Source organism: Aquila chrysaetos, chromosome 22, assembly GCF_900496995.4.
Source record: "Aquila chrysaetos chrysaetos chromosome 22, bAquChr1.4, whole genome shotgun sequence".
NCBI classification, from domain to species: domain Eukaryota; kingdom Metazoa; phylum Chordata; class Aves; order Accipitriformes; family Accipitridae; genus Aquila; species Aquila chrysaetos.
This window is the reverse complement of record NC_044025.1, coordinates 13,391,316-13,405,906: the sequence shown is the minus strand read 5'-3', so window position 1 is coordinate 13,405,906 and position 14,591 is coordinate 13,391,316. Positions and strand designations below refer to the sequence as shown.

General features: G+C 41.9%; 1 protein-coding gene across 3 annotated transcripts; it reads right to left on the bottom strand.

Moving 5' to 3' along the window:
* Positions 1–4,922: 4,922 nt before the first annotated feature.
* Positions 4,923–14,294, bottom strand: LOC115334206 (hepatitis A virus cellular receptor 1 homolog). Of its 3 annotated transcripts, none has more exons than XM_029998133.2 (8): positions 12,366–14,292; positions 10,039–10,383; positions 9,371–9,421; positions 7,408–7,487; positions 7,089–7,145; positions 6,212–6,326; positions 5,543–5,582; positions 4,923–5,159 (listed from the first exon to the last, which is right to left on the bottom strand). In XM_029998133.2, the coding sequence occupies exons 1-8, from the start codon at positions 12,412–12,414 to the stop codon at positions 5,066–5,068; spliced, it is 831 nt and encodes a 276-aa protein (XP_029853993.1). In that variant the 5' UTR covers positions 12,415–14,292; the 3' UTR covers positions 4,923–5,065. The 3 variants fall into 3 exon arrangements, with proteins under 3 accessions (XP_029853993.1, XP_029853995.1, XP_029853994.1); XM_029998135.2 differs by lacking the exon at positions 12,366–14,292 and adding an exon at positions 10,460–12,343; XM_029998134.2 differs by lacking the exon at positions 9,371–9,421 and having other exon boundaries at positions 12,366–14,294.
* Between the last annotated feature and the right edge of the window lie 297 nt (positions 14,295–14,591).

Sequence of the window (14,591 nt, the reverse complement as noted above, 5' to 3'; positions counted from 1 at the left end):
TTGGAGAAAAGGCAGCTGAGGGGCGACCTCATTGCTCTCTACAGCTTCCTGAGAAGTGGACGTGGAAAGGGACGTGCTGATCCCTTCTCCCTGGTATCCAGCGATAGGACATATGGGAATGGTTCAAAGCTGCACCAGGGGAGGTTTAGACTGGACATTTGGAAGCATTTCTTTACCGAGAGGGTGGTCAAACACTGGAACAGGCTTCCCAGAGAAGTAGTCGATGCCCCAAGCCTGTCAGTGCTTAAGAGACATTTGGACAATGCCCTTAATAACATGCTTTAACTTTTGGTCAGCCCAGTGGCCAGGCAGTTGGACTAGGTGATCATTGTGGGTCCCTTCCAACTGAACTAGTCTATCCTATCCCATTCTATCCTATCCCATTCTTCTTCCTCTTCCAAGATGCTCAGCATGGTACTATCACCAGAGATTTCAATGTACTGTTTGTTTTGCCTCTCCATGGAACCCTTAAGGCCCATTACTGCTCTGTGGTGCTGAGCAGCAAGAGCAAGCTCTGTGCTCTTACACTCCTAAGTATTTGGCTTAGTCTCCACCTCTGACTTTGTCTTCACTTACATTTTCTTAATCCCTTCATTTCCCCTGATTCTGCCTTCTGCTTGAAGACCCTCCCCCTTTCTTTCACCAGATTCATATTTTCTATTCATAAAGAAGCCTTGCAGAGACACTCACAAATGTTTTCCTGAAAAAAAAAAAAATCCTTCCCAAAAATCTGCAACATCAACTCCAAGAAATACTTTTTAATCTTTCTGACTTATTTTTTACTCTTCTGGCCAATTGATAAAGAAGTTCTCTGAAAGTTCTTCTCTGGAAAAGATGAGTAATAAAGCAAAAGTAATTCAGGGCATTAAGGTCAGGAATGAAGAATTGCAGGCAGACAAAACTGTGTGCAAAGGGGAGAAAAAATTCCAAGTTCAAATGATAAAATGATGGGCTTTAACCAGTCATTACCCCCTCAGAGAGGAGATTTTGGGCTTATCCTGAGTAGTCAAGCCCATGAAAATGTCACCCCTCTGCTCGGTAGCATTAAAAAAGGCCAATCAAATTTTAGCAGTTATTAATAAAGCAATAGGAAACAAAGCAGAAGACAGCAATACACCACTGTACAAATCTACCTTGGATCCTATGTATAGTTCTAGTCCCCTCAAAGCATATGTTAAATCCAAAAAGGATTCCAGGAAGGGCAAAAAGAATGGTGGAAAGTATGGAAGAGCTTCCACAGGAGGATTAGATGGTAGTCCAGGATGAGTTAGCCTGGAAAAGAGATAACCTACCAGGAAGAGGTCTACAAAATCTTGGGTAGCACAGGAAGGTTGGAGAGGGATTAGTTGTTCGATATCCCCCCCAACACAGCATCAGAGGGCTCTTGTGCTTGCAGTCGTGTTGGACTCAGCAGTACATTGGAGTAGGAGGCTAGCTCTCATCAGCATCCTCATCCATCACACCACCACTATGTTACACTAGCAAGAAGTAGATCCCCAATAGACCAGGCTCCAGCAAAGCCAGGGTGCCTGGTTCTTTCACCGGCATGTAGCCAACTGATGCTCCTGTACCCAACTTAGTGGCAGATTCAAGCGGCGCGAAGCTCAGAGAACTATTCTGAGTTTATTCTGAATCAGTGATGCCGCAGTGCTGATCTGTACCTTCACATGCTTCAGTGCAGCATAAACAGCAACCACTGAGGATAGACGCAACAATACAGCAGCGTCTTATTGTCAACATTATAAGGGAGGTTAACCAGCAATCAGTAAAATATCTAATTTGCTGTATTCTACCAGGTACAGTTCATACAATGCCAAGTACACACAGCCCCAGCTGTTCTGTGAACAGAACTAATGAAACCTGATGTGTCCAATATCCTGAAGACTTTTTCCCTGCAATGATCCCAGTTTCTCCTTTGTCTCTCATCGCTCACTAGTAAGCAATGGCTTCAAGCCCATGCCCAGCTGATGCCAGTGCAAGGAGCAGCTGAATCCCACCTGGGGCACAAATTTGGATCTTTATCCAGCTACCAATTTCCATGAAGCTTGTCAAAACAGAATTGGTCAGTATGTCGCAGGTGACTAGGGAAGGAAGAGAATGAACACAGCATCATGTAAGCTTTGCTTCTTTAGCAAGACTGAGCTAAATGCAGCACAGTGAATTGAGAAACATCACCCAAAATCCAAGTGTGCTGGGAAGAACCAGAAAAATGTAGTTTGCTTTCTGCTTCTGTACTGCTATCTAGTGGCTCCTTGCAGGCAGAAAAGGAAAGGCAGAGAGCTGTCTCAAAAAAAAATCAGTTTGCAGCTTGTTAGTTAGCCATATCACGCTCAATGTGCTGCCAGTTTGCGTGCAGCTGGATAATCTCTTAATGGGTGAACAGGCTCCAAGTACCACCTGCACATCTCTGGGGCTCATTTTGAAATGCCTCTTCCAAGATCCACTGACATAAGTGGAAGTAATGAAAAAGTACAGGGAGCTTCTGCCTGCATGTATTTGCATGTATTATACTGCATATCCAAGACAAAGTTCTTGTTCCACACAACCTTTGCAGAGTCTGTTTACCAACTAACTGCACTGCAGAAAGGAAACTTTAATCGAGATTCTGGTTATCAGATATTCTAGAACCTTATTTTGCATGAAAACTCCCTGATATAAGAATTAGTCTGTAATATTAAGAAAAAAATCCTTATGGGCAAGCAGTTTTAATGATTAGCAGTCTTCAAGGATGGTCTTCAAACTCCTTAAGAGCATGAGTGGCTGGAATCAGGTAATTCTGGAAACCCCACACTTGTCTAACTCTGATTCCAGTAGAGACTGATTTGGTAAAATTCCAGAAAGTAGAAACTGCTGAAGATGTTTTCTGAGATCTAGTTCAGAGACCAGATCAGACTTCCTCCAGCTCTGGTCATGGACTAGAACCCACAGCAGCCACATGCTAAGCCAGGCAGAAAGCAAGCAGTGTCTGCAGTGTGGTCAGTCATTTTAATTTAGTAATTGCTATTAATAGTTAAATACAAAGATACAGTCTAACCCTAGCAGGTTCTTACTAGTTTCGGTACCTTCCACAAGTCAACACGTGACATGAACACAGAAAACAGCAGAGCTGGTTTCCTCCACTGCCTTTCCTGGCCTAGGGATCAGTGACCACCTAATACCTGTGCTCCCACACCGAGCTCTTCAGCCAGCCATGAATTCACCTCCACGTTTTCAACCGTTTAGGTCTGCTCCGACAGACAGCCCCAAGACAACACACAGCACAAGCGAAAACACACAGCACGCCAGGGTCACCTATCCCAACTTGCTTTCCATTTCTTCCTTCCTCAACAGGACGAGGAGCCTTTCCCTCCTTTGTGAGCCTTTGCAAGCACACTCACCAGCAGTATCCCACCTTAGCAGGCTCTCCAGGACTCCTGGGGGAAAACACTCCCCTCCCCAAACTGCTCAAGCCCTCCCATCTCTACCAGCTGGGGGAAGGATGGGTAACTGCTCCACTGACCCCAGCTCCCCTTAAAGCACAACCAGACTGTGGTCCCAAGTGTCTCAGCTGTTAACGGAAATACCTACTGATTTTATTATTGCTCCTTTACGCCTCATTGGATAATACAGCTTTGTTCTTCACATGACTCCCTCGAAAATTATGAACTCAATGATAGAAAGTTTGCGGTAAATCTGCAAGTCTTCCCTGTGGCAGCAACGTCTCCTCTAGGTGTTCCACATTGCTGCTTGGGATGAGCTTCAGGGCAAAATTTGTACTGACCAATATTTGCTAAGAGTTGGTCTCTCTCCTGCTTGTACTACTTTTCTGCTCTTTCAGGAATTCCCCAGCCTCTGTTTAAAAATGCACTCTTAAGAACAATTGGGGAAAATTAGCCTTCCACTTAAAGCTGATTTGGGCATGTTGTGTCTATTGCTCAACTATGCATAAAGAATTGATTCATCCTCACGGGGCTGCCTCCATTTCTTTAAGTAAACCAAAGTTTAGTGTTGCAGAGAATAAAAGCTGAGACCCAGGTCTAACTGAGGAGCAATGGAGGAAAGGCACTAGGCCACAGATACTCCTACATAAACTACATTTATGAGCTAAAAGCCATCAAACAAATTCAGCATGAGACATGTGAGTCATTTGGTATCTAGAGGGGTGTAAAGGCAGGGCAAACTTTCAGCCAATATTGTGTGCAATGTCCATGACTTTTCCACAAGCTAAGAAAAGTGAGAATTTAATTAACTTTGCAAAGTAGATATTTTTTGTTCAGTTGTTTTAAAGGCCTGGAAGTAAGACCTTCCACGCTGAGGACTTCTCAAAGCATAGGCATGCCCGAGGAGAAAGCCACAAAGAAAAAAGATGACATATTTTGCAAAGGAAAATGCACTTAGTCATGGTTCTCTGAAAACAAGCTGTGAATATTCTGCACATTGAAGTACTGATCCTGTAAGCTCTGAGGACGTCCCATGACAGGTTGAGCATCAATAGCTCCTCCAGATTTAACTGTGGGTGGAGAGCAATTAATACAGTGCATTACTGAGCTGTTACTAGGACTGGTTTTACCCAACCTTAATGAAAATTCCACTAAATATATATTGAAATACTAACACTACCAAGTTTTTCCATGTGTCATCTTTGTGATGGCAGCTGTGAGATTGCTTCTGCCCTCTGATGGCATGGACTCTTTTGTAGCTGGCAGATATAATACACAGTAAAGTCAAGTTTTTTAAAAACTTGTGTGGTTTTCCTTTAGAGATTGAGTAGCTATTCTGACACTTCCTCTTTTTTTCCAAAAAGGAAGAGACAATTTGAAGCAGATAATAAATATAATGGTAACTTTCTTTAGGGTTTGATAAGTGAATTCTGGAAATTTCCATTCAAGCCAGTAGGGTTTCTGTTTCTGGAACAGGCTGATAAAAGTTTTTAATTAGAAGTGTAGCTTTTATTTGTTTTATTAGAATGATGTGAATAATGCTTCAGTAGTCCAGTCACATTTATCTGCTGAGCAGAGGGAGCAGCTAACATTTTGCAAACTATTTAATGTCCCAGCGATGACAAAGGCAAGCATGCATATAGTCCTTAGTGTATTATATAAATGTTTTCCTCTGCATGGATCTCATCTTCCAGGGCACTATGGTTCCCTGCGGCTTCTGGCCTCCAAAATGCAACAAAGCTGCAGAAAAGAGTAAAAACCATGCTGTTAAACAAAAAACTGACAATGGAAACACAGACGAGCAGATAGCTAAACCAACCAGCTCACTGGAAAAATATAAAATATGCTAAAACACTTAAACATGACTGATAATGAATCATTTTTCCACTTACGAGACAACTCACACTTGAAGTTTGCATGCTCCGCAATGCAATGACCTGACAGTTATACTCATTTTTGCTTACTAACTAATAAGTAGCAGGATTTATTAATTTCTTTTTGCAATGTTTCCTATTAACTTGAATTTTTAAAAAAAGTCAAAGTATGTGCTGAAGCATTCTGGCAACACTTTCTTTCTGCAACCTAGTTTGTCCTATTAGCTAAAGCATAAACAGAATACTTACTTTGCAAAGTCACCCGTCTTCTTCGTATTGTATAAATATTCTAAGGACCATCAAGAATGAAAATAAAGAAAAAAAGAGAGAAAACATGATTTTGTTTAAACCATCAGAAGCAAGTAAAGTAGTGGGTTCAAAAAGAAAATTCAAGTGTAAGAAACTAAATAAAGGAACTTTAAACAAATGTTTTCAGTATATAGGAAATCCCCATTATTTCCATGAGATCTAATTCATACGTCTTGGTCTGACCAAAAGGCTCTATGCAGAAAGTCTGGCACATAGAAAAAATATTGCATACAGTTATATGAAACCAGTGCCCCTCCCGTTATCATTGGGAAGGACAGGGACGACATGGCAACTGAGGACTGGGTAGGAGGAAATGAGTGGGGCAGGAGAGGCGGGCTTGTATCACACATCTCCTCACCAGACCCCAGGTCGACTGGTTGCTAAGGAGTCCGAGACAAAAAATGACGAGACCACATTCGCGCCTTGCCATTCTGTGCCCCCAAGGCTAAGGGGGAGAGCTGAGCAAGCAACCCGAGCGCAGGGCACAGAGTGAGGCCATCCAGGGACCTTAGCTCGCTTCCCTGAAGCAGAAGACATGTGGCATCTGGCACAGCTGTGATTAGACGTACATGACCAATCCTTGAATAACCACCCATGAAAAGTACTTACGTCTAGCGAGGAACAGAGCCAAAATAAGGATGGCTAGAAGTACTGCACATAAACCAATCCCAATGTATAGCCCATTTTCTGAATACTGCTGACTGGGAAATGATACAGACACATTCTGTCAAAAACAAAACAGATGAGCATTAGTGGCACTGAGAGCAAGAAGCCCACACGGTACCAAAAGGCAAATTTGTGTGTTTCGCAAGCCTGCAGTAAAAGTACACTTGAGAGCAAGAGCCTAATTTGAGATACAGGACTAGCTGCAAGCAGAATCACTGCAACAGTTGTATGAACCATGCTGTTAAACACATTACTTTGAGATTGTCAAAGAACCTGAAGTTATTGCAAATCCCATTTGTTCAGGTTTAATACTATTTGGTGAATATTTTTTTTTTTATGATTAAAGTATCTCCTGATGTCACACCCTCCCACCTTTTTGTCAGCTTATGCAGTAGTTATTCAAGGCTTTATACCAATAAGTAAACACGCCTCCTCCTTGCAGTGGTCTTTATTTAGCCAAAACCTCTTTCTGAAGTCAGCCATGGGACATCTAACCTCTCATTAGGAACTCAGGCCTGGAAAGATGCTGAAGCGCAGTATGGTCCTTGACTTGCATTCTGCACATGCAGCAGTACGGAAGCTCACAGCACGTACTGCCTTGTAGTACGTCACAGCAGGCCTTGCGAAAGGCTAGCTTGGCTGTCTTGTCTTCCTGACAAAATCTGGGTGATGTTGCTGCCTGTCACCCTGCAATATGTGCTGGAGGACTCGGCAGAACAGACACAGAGCTGCCTGTTTGAAGCGCATTGCACGGGGAGCGCAGAGCATCCCCGTGCTGTCGGGTGGTCCAGTTTCAACTCTTCCCCTTATCCTGCCGTACCTGCACATTTGCAGTTACATCCGAGCAGTCTGAGGTGCTTGAGCAGGGACCAGAGGCCTGAAAGGCAACACAGATGTTGCTAACGCTCTTCCTGCATTAGTAGGAAGTACTTTATGCATGTAAAGCAGGTTCCCCCCCGCCCCTCTTTAATAATGAGCACATAAGCATTCTTTCATAAGCACTAAACATGCAGACCACAAAAAAAATATTCTTTTGCGATCAAACTAAAGCAGTACAAGTGAACTGTAGGGATGACCCAATAACCTCTCAGGTCTATCCACTTTGTGTAGGTATGCTACAGCACAACCGAGATGCTTACAGTCTGAGGAGCTTCCGAAGCAGAAACCGACGGCCACGTTCTTGTGGTGGTAAAGGATGATTCACTGGTGCTCCCTTGAGCTGAGCAAAGGCAAGACAAACACATCACTTGCACAGAGAACCATTCTGCCTTGACAGAGAGGACTTTGTACTGCTGACTTGGGACCGTCAAACTTAAGTATCTCTCTATCAGGAGTCTCAGCTCTGCATATCATAAAGAGGTTGGTACCTTCAGCACAAAACTCTAAATATTGCAGCCTCTGCTGCCCTTTTCAGAGCTTTGAATTCCTTCCAGGAAACACTTAGCTCTTGCTGCTATATCAACACAGGGCCTAGAAGGAAGGAGTTACCAAGGCAGGCATCTGGTTTTGGAGCAAAGCAGCAGCAGTGGATGCTTAATGCAAACTTCGGTTATCTGATGAAAACCGATTAAGGTTAGCTCAGGGCCTTGAAAGTGCAAGTGGTGCAGAATTGGAGAAAGAAAGTGATAACTTTTAAAGTCCCAAACAGCTATACAATAAACAGACTGACCAAAATGCGATATATTTGTGTAAGGACCTGCAGCATATTTTGAGGTAATTTCCCAGAGCAAAGCTTTTTGCAATATTTAAACTTCCAACGTACAAACTTATGTCTTCCATATCATCAGTCTCAGTTTCTCCATGTGTTGTCAGATGATATACAACCCTTCTGAAAACAAAATCTCCTGTTCACATTATGACAACCCCAGCTGGTTCCTTTGATGTTTTAAATTGTTACCCTTCTCCCAGAAGCTTTACTTTGAAGAGGACAGGATCATTTGCTTCACTGTTCTCTTCCATTGGAGATGCTGGAGTACTTCTACATCAGAGGCACATGACCACCTGCCTTTTGCAGTCTCCCTCTGTGTGAACATGCACATATTAACTTGTAATCTGAAAAGTTACTCCACCAGCAGCAAAGGAAGACGTCACAGGGTTAAGAAAACCCATGAGTTCTAAGATTGGAAGCTATGTTATTTGCAACTAGAACAGAAACAGTCTGAGAAAGTTTTCACTTCTTCTTCCAAAAAGGAAATGCAACTGTGGTAACATTTTAGAGTTGCTTAACTGGATATATCTGAAATGGAGGGAGAAATACAAATGGCATCCCTGACTTTTCTTTCAAAATCTGGAGAATAAGCTATTGTTACACTATGAGCTCTCTCTTGTGCCCTGGAAATTAAAGTTATCTTTTTCAGACTGAGAAAGATGCAGCTGAGTGGGTATACAATAGAAGTCTATAAACTTGTGAGTGGAATGGAGAAACCAAGTGAAGAATAGTTGTTGACTGTCCCTTCCGCTACAATGAAGGGCCTCACATTATTACATATGCATAGGCTACAGAGGATGTGGGCAGCCTCCAAGACACAAATCATACCAGGGTAGATGAATACTTTGGCACTGTATCACAAAATTACTGCCCCATTTCTACCACCATCCTTAATCATCTGCTATTGACTGCTACTGAGATAGTATCCTGAATCAGATGCACTTTTGAGCTAGCCCAGTAAAACAGTTCTATGTTATAGAGCAACAAATAAATTTATTAAGTAGTGGGCACAACCAACTCCTAAAAGTTTGTGTTCTACTATTCATGGGATGCATTTCCTGAAGACAAGGTGAGATTTTATACCACAAACAAAACAACATACAAAAACAACAGCCACAAGAAAAAAACAATACTTTAAGCACCAATAAAAAATCTACTTAAGGATAACACCTGCAAGCAAACTTCCTCCCAAGTATACATGTTCCTTCTGCTGGGCTCTCTATATACTGTCAGGCAGAATTTAAATCCAAGTTCTGATCTCTGGTTCTATGGTAATGTTTAGTAAATTTTAGCCAAGACATTTCTATCATCTATCATTTTATTTCCTTCCTAAGATCCCCATTTGCAATATAACCTATATATGCTATTGAGATTAATACTTGGATAAAAGTTACCTGATGTCTGTTCAGAGGTGTAAGTGTGAGGACTTGCAGTAGAGATCCTAGCTGATGTTAAAAAAATAAAACAAAACCAACATACGTTATAATTAACCTTAGTGCACATTTATGTAGTGAAAAAGAGAAAGCGTTTCTATAATAAAACTTTGCTAGTATCAGCCACACAAGTACATCTGTCAGCCACTTGTTCCATATATTATCATGCTTTTTATGAACAAGCGAAAAAGTAAAAATCAAAGGAAGAGTTGATTAAAAAAAATCATCTATACTAATTTTGTGTCCCTGGACTTTCCTCTGGAATCAAGCAGGGAAAATGAAGCACTGTTTTCTATGAAAAGGGTCAAGTATAACACTTTCTATGAATTAAGTACCCTATGCTGCCCTTTCTCTCAAATTCTTCAAATAGTGCTTCTAAGAAAGCGCAGTAGTGCTGGACACCATGAAACAAAGCACCATGTCCTTTTTTAATTGCAGTGATTGCACTGGGATTACAACAATGCCAAAGACAGCTTAATTTAAACAGCACTAATAGCAGACCTGCAAAGTCCTAAAGATCAGTCCTATGGATGATTATAGAAATCATTTCCACCACAAGCTTTGAAATCCAGACTCAGCAGCAGGTTTACCACGATAGTACTGACACGAGAGAGCACCTCTGCACTCACCTTTCTCTATCACAACCTCGTGATTACTTGTCTGATCATTGAACCACCCTGCGATCTCCACGCGGCAGCAGTATATCCCACTGTCTGCTTCCTCGGCGCTCACGATCGTGAGGGACACGTCGCCCATTGGCAGGTTCCCTTTCAACATATACCTGCTGTTGTACCGCTCTGTCACCTTCCATCCATCTGTCCAGATAATGGTCCGATAACATTTTGAAACAGGGCATCTGTCACGACCCCAGCACATTGATGTAATGTCTTGTATCCTCTTAACAGTGTAAAAGCAGGGCACAGTGATATTCTGGCCAACCCTTCCTTTCACAAGTGATCCCGATACTGTGGGGCCTGTGGACAAAAAGACAAACGTCAGTGTTGAGCACAGTGCGTGCAAGCACATCTTGCGCGACCCGATACCTGCCACCTTGCAAACACCACCAGGCATTGCTGGATCAGGTTTTCCACAAATAGATGTGAATCCCAGCAGGACTGATGAAGTGAGGGATAATGATCGGGCCAGTGATTTGTTCAGAATGTGTCTCTAGCCAGAGAAAGAAATAAAGCACACTTTCTGCAGTCTCTGCATGTAGGCAGAGAGGTGAAGAGAGAACAGAATTTGGATTTGCACAACTTGGTGGCTTCTCTTTAGCCATATCCGGTCTGTTAGCTCTTTATTTTTTCCCTTAGTTCAGATTTAATCCAAGCCACGCACAGGGGAACAGTAAGACATTGACTTTCATTATAACCATTGTGGGAAACTTCCTCCCTTTCAGTGAAAAGCCACTAAATCACAGGTTTCATCAGAATGATCACTGCTGAACACGTTTCCTTTTTTCTTGCCTAATGACAGATTTTGCCTACTCTTATCAGAAGAGATTTTTCAGAGCTTTTTGAGAAATTTTATACCCTCTTTTTTCACAACCTTATTTTCTTCCCTCATTCTTATGCAGTTCCTAACTTGTTAGGTTCCCATTAAAAGTCATTTTTCATGTTTCCAGAAGGCTGTGTCACGCTATTCAAGTCAAAACAGCGAGACCCAGCAGCCAGTAGCCCATTCGTCACAGTGAGATAGTTTCTTTTGCTGTATTCAGACCACTCCAGTCAATATTCCCTTTAGGAGGGTTTTAATAAAAGCTGTATTAAGTGCCAGCCAAAATGGTTTGTGCTCTGGTGGTCCAGTCATAGCCATCATGTAACCACCTTCTTCTAACAGGTTACATACACAGTGGGGCTCCTGAGGTGCACATTCTGTCTGCTTGTACTTCAAAGAAAACTGTTTGCCATATACTTACCACTACACATTTCTTATCAAATTCAGTAACGTGGGACCACACGTGTAAATATTTCGATCTATCCACATTAACATTTCAGGGATAGAATTCTCTGCAGCAAGTACAGGCAACAAATTATCTCTATTAAAAGTCTAGCCCACTCTATAATTAGGAAGGGAGCTCCCCGAGGCAGGTCCGCCAACTGTACGGCTTGATTGCAATTGTCCCTTGTGAAAAAGCTGTTCTCCCCAGCTCAGCTCAGTCATTTTCCCAACCTAAGCTATTATAGTTAAAAATAAGTCTTCATTCAGAAACTTTGCCACAACAGCATACTAGAAACTAATCTCTGAAAAGAATGTATTTTATTTAATATAAAAAAGCAAGCTCTAAATGAATCGCATCATAAAAGGCTTTATAAAGAACTAGAAGAAATAATATCTGCAATAACCCTTTCTTTCTACTGAACATATTCTACCACCAAATTTTTAATGTCTATCTGCCTATACTAGTACCACTCTGCAACCTGTTGTTTACAGTGCTATTGCCTTTAACAATATTTTCCTAGGAGCACTGCTTTCTCAGAATAAAAAAGGAGAAATTACCAATTTGTCCCAATAAAATTTCCCATTGGCTAAAAAACACCAGGAGCCACAGTTGACCTTTTCCGTGTCTTCCTAAGCATTCATCTTCACAAAGCATGTTGAAGTGAAATATCCTTGGTTTACATCTTTTCTAAAATGATTTAAAGTGCTCATCTCAGATCTTCATTATCTAAAAAACCGCAAAAGATCATTCACTAATAAGACTAGCAGACAGCCCAAGAATCAGCATATTTAAAACCATCATACCCTCAATGTGATTTTGTTTTAAAAAGGAGATAAGACCATACTATTGAGCCACTGTGACAAAGTTCTATTCGTAACACAAAGCTGCAGTTCCTGTGCCATGTAGGCACTCTTCCTGTTGTAATGTAAAATATCTCTCTCTGCAACCCTCAGAAACATTGATGCATGTTAGCTCCATCCACCTCCACCTATTCATTTAGGCCCACTCAGTTACCTGTAAAGAGGATCAGAAGAATCCAGTTCATGCAGAAGTAAGAAGACATTGTGGCTGAAGATGAGGAACAACACTCCTGTTCACCCTTCGGGCACCTACATTCAAGAAAACTTATCTTCTCCGTAAACTTCTGGTTTTACCTCTTAGTAGACCATCTTTAGACGCAGCTGAGAATGGCCTTTAGTCTAATCCGGATTGCTTTTCCTGTGGTTAGTCTGCTAGTCTCTAGCAGCGCAGCCAAGCGCTGCTGCTGGCAGTGTACACAGCTGAACTCTTGCTGACTGTGGTTTGACTAAAAGGCTAAAATACTTAGCAGTACTTCAGAAATCTACTTCTCATTTTTTCCAGATCTCCTTATTACAGTAGATGAAACTGTTGTCAGCGCCACCGAGCTGACATATCTGTAATCCCTTGCCCCATGCTGCTCCCCACACCTGTTTTTGCCATAGTAGACAGAATTTGGATAAGAGATTACAAAGGATATGTAACAGACTGTGGTAAACGGAAAGGACTTGGCAAAACGACAGATTCCTAGGAAGAACTCAAGCATTTAATCGTAAGTTTCTGGTTCAAATACTTGGAAGCAACTCAGAGCATCTTTAGGCAAATGCCATTTTCTTTGTAGGCTATAATTTGGTAGTGTTGGAAAGCTGTCCTACTGTTACACAGTTGTAGACTAATAAGAGTTGCAGTGTTTTTTCATCTTGACTCTTTAAAAATTTTGTATGCATCTGGGCTTTTGCAATATCAAGTAAAACATACAGAATACAGAGGTCACTTTAAAAGTAGTATGGAAACCATGCCATTCCAGGCTCAAGGCTCACTTTGACAAAATGTTGCTGAAATACAGCTTTGGAGAAATGGTGTTCCCTGGCCACCCTCCCTGTCCCTGGATTACCCAACTCTTCTTGAGGACATCTTGTCTTTTTATATTGTTTGGACTAGAACTGCAGCTGTGATCGAGTGTATTTGATCTAGGACCAACAAATGTTCTTTGCTGAAGCAACTAATCTACCTCACACTGTTTTACACAGACAAAATTAAGTTCTAAGGAGTTACTTTTTATCAATAACTGAAAGAGCAGAAATGCTTCCAAAAACATGCCCCAAAACATCTATTAGGCTAGAATCAGAACCAACAGAGCTGTCTCACACTGACTACCTTACATGAGAGCAGTGACAGTTTCTTTAAGTGAAAAGGAGGAAAAACAAGGGATTAAAGTAGGCTAAAGACAGACAAACACTAGCAACATACTCGTAGGAGAGAACTGAGAGAAAGAGGGATAAAGGGGGATTTTTACATGCAGTTGCTAGAAGCAGGACTCTTAAGAAAATGCTGTTTCTTTGCTCCTCTTATTTCTGGGAAAAGAGGAAACTGCAGATAGCTGCTATGGGAACAATTCTGATCATTAACAGCAGGATCCTGAAACTGCTCTGCACAAATGGAAAAGGCAGGGCCACCTGGCTCTGGCACAAGGCAGATGACCACATTCACCACAGCTGTGCCACGACAGCGCACAGCACCGGCTGATGAACTCCTCTGGGTGGTTCAGCATGCGACAAACCACCAGCAGACCAGGACACGTCCCTCCTGCCAGTTACCTGCAATAAAGTGCAGTGTGCATGAATCTACATGGATTCCTCCTCTGCATGGGCCATGTCTGAGCTCTGAAATAAATACACAGGATAAGAAAATACGGAAACTGTTATCCCAGAGCTCTGCCTGAGCCCATTCTACTCACTTCATCCAGGTTGCTTCATTCATACAATAGCCTACAGTAATTCAGGTGCTGTCTGCTGGCTGTATCCCCAGGAAAGCTGTACTGGTCACACAGTGAGAGAATGTGAGAGCTACGGGGCAACAGATAACCCACTTGCTTTAGTTTTCATCTCAAAGACAGACCCTAAGGAATGCCTTGATATAATTTCTGAGTTTCTACATGCCTGTTTCCCAAGTTCCTGTTTTTTATTTGTGCAAGAAGCAAGCACCATTTTGGTAGAACAGGTGCCAACATCACCTTTTTCATGCAGCCCTTAAAGTAGCTGCATGTTTCTTCTTGACTCGGAGCATACAGTCAGATCACACTTTGTGAAAATAAAACCAAACCAAAACATTAAATATTGAAATAAGATTAAAGCATTGCTGGAAATATCTCTTCCTTGCACTATTTTAAAACTATATCATTAAATAGCTTTTCTTCTTTTCCCCTTAGATGATCAGAACTAC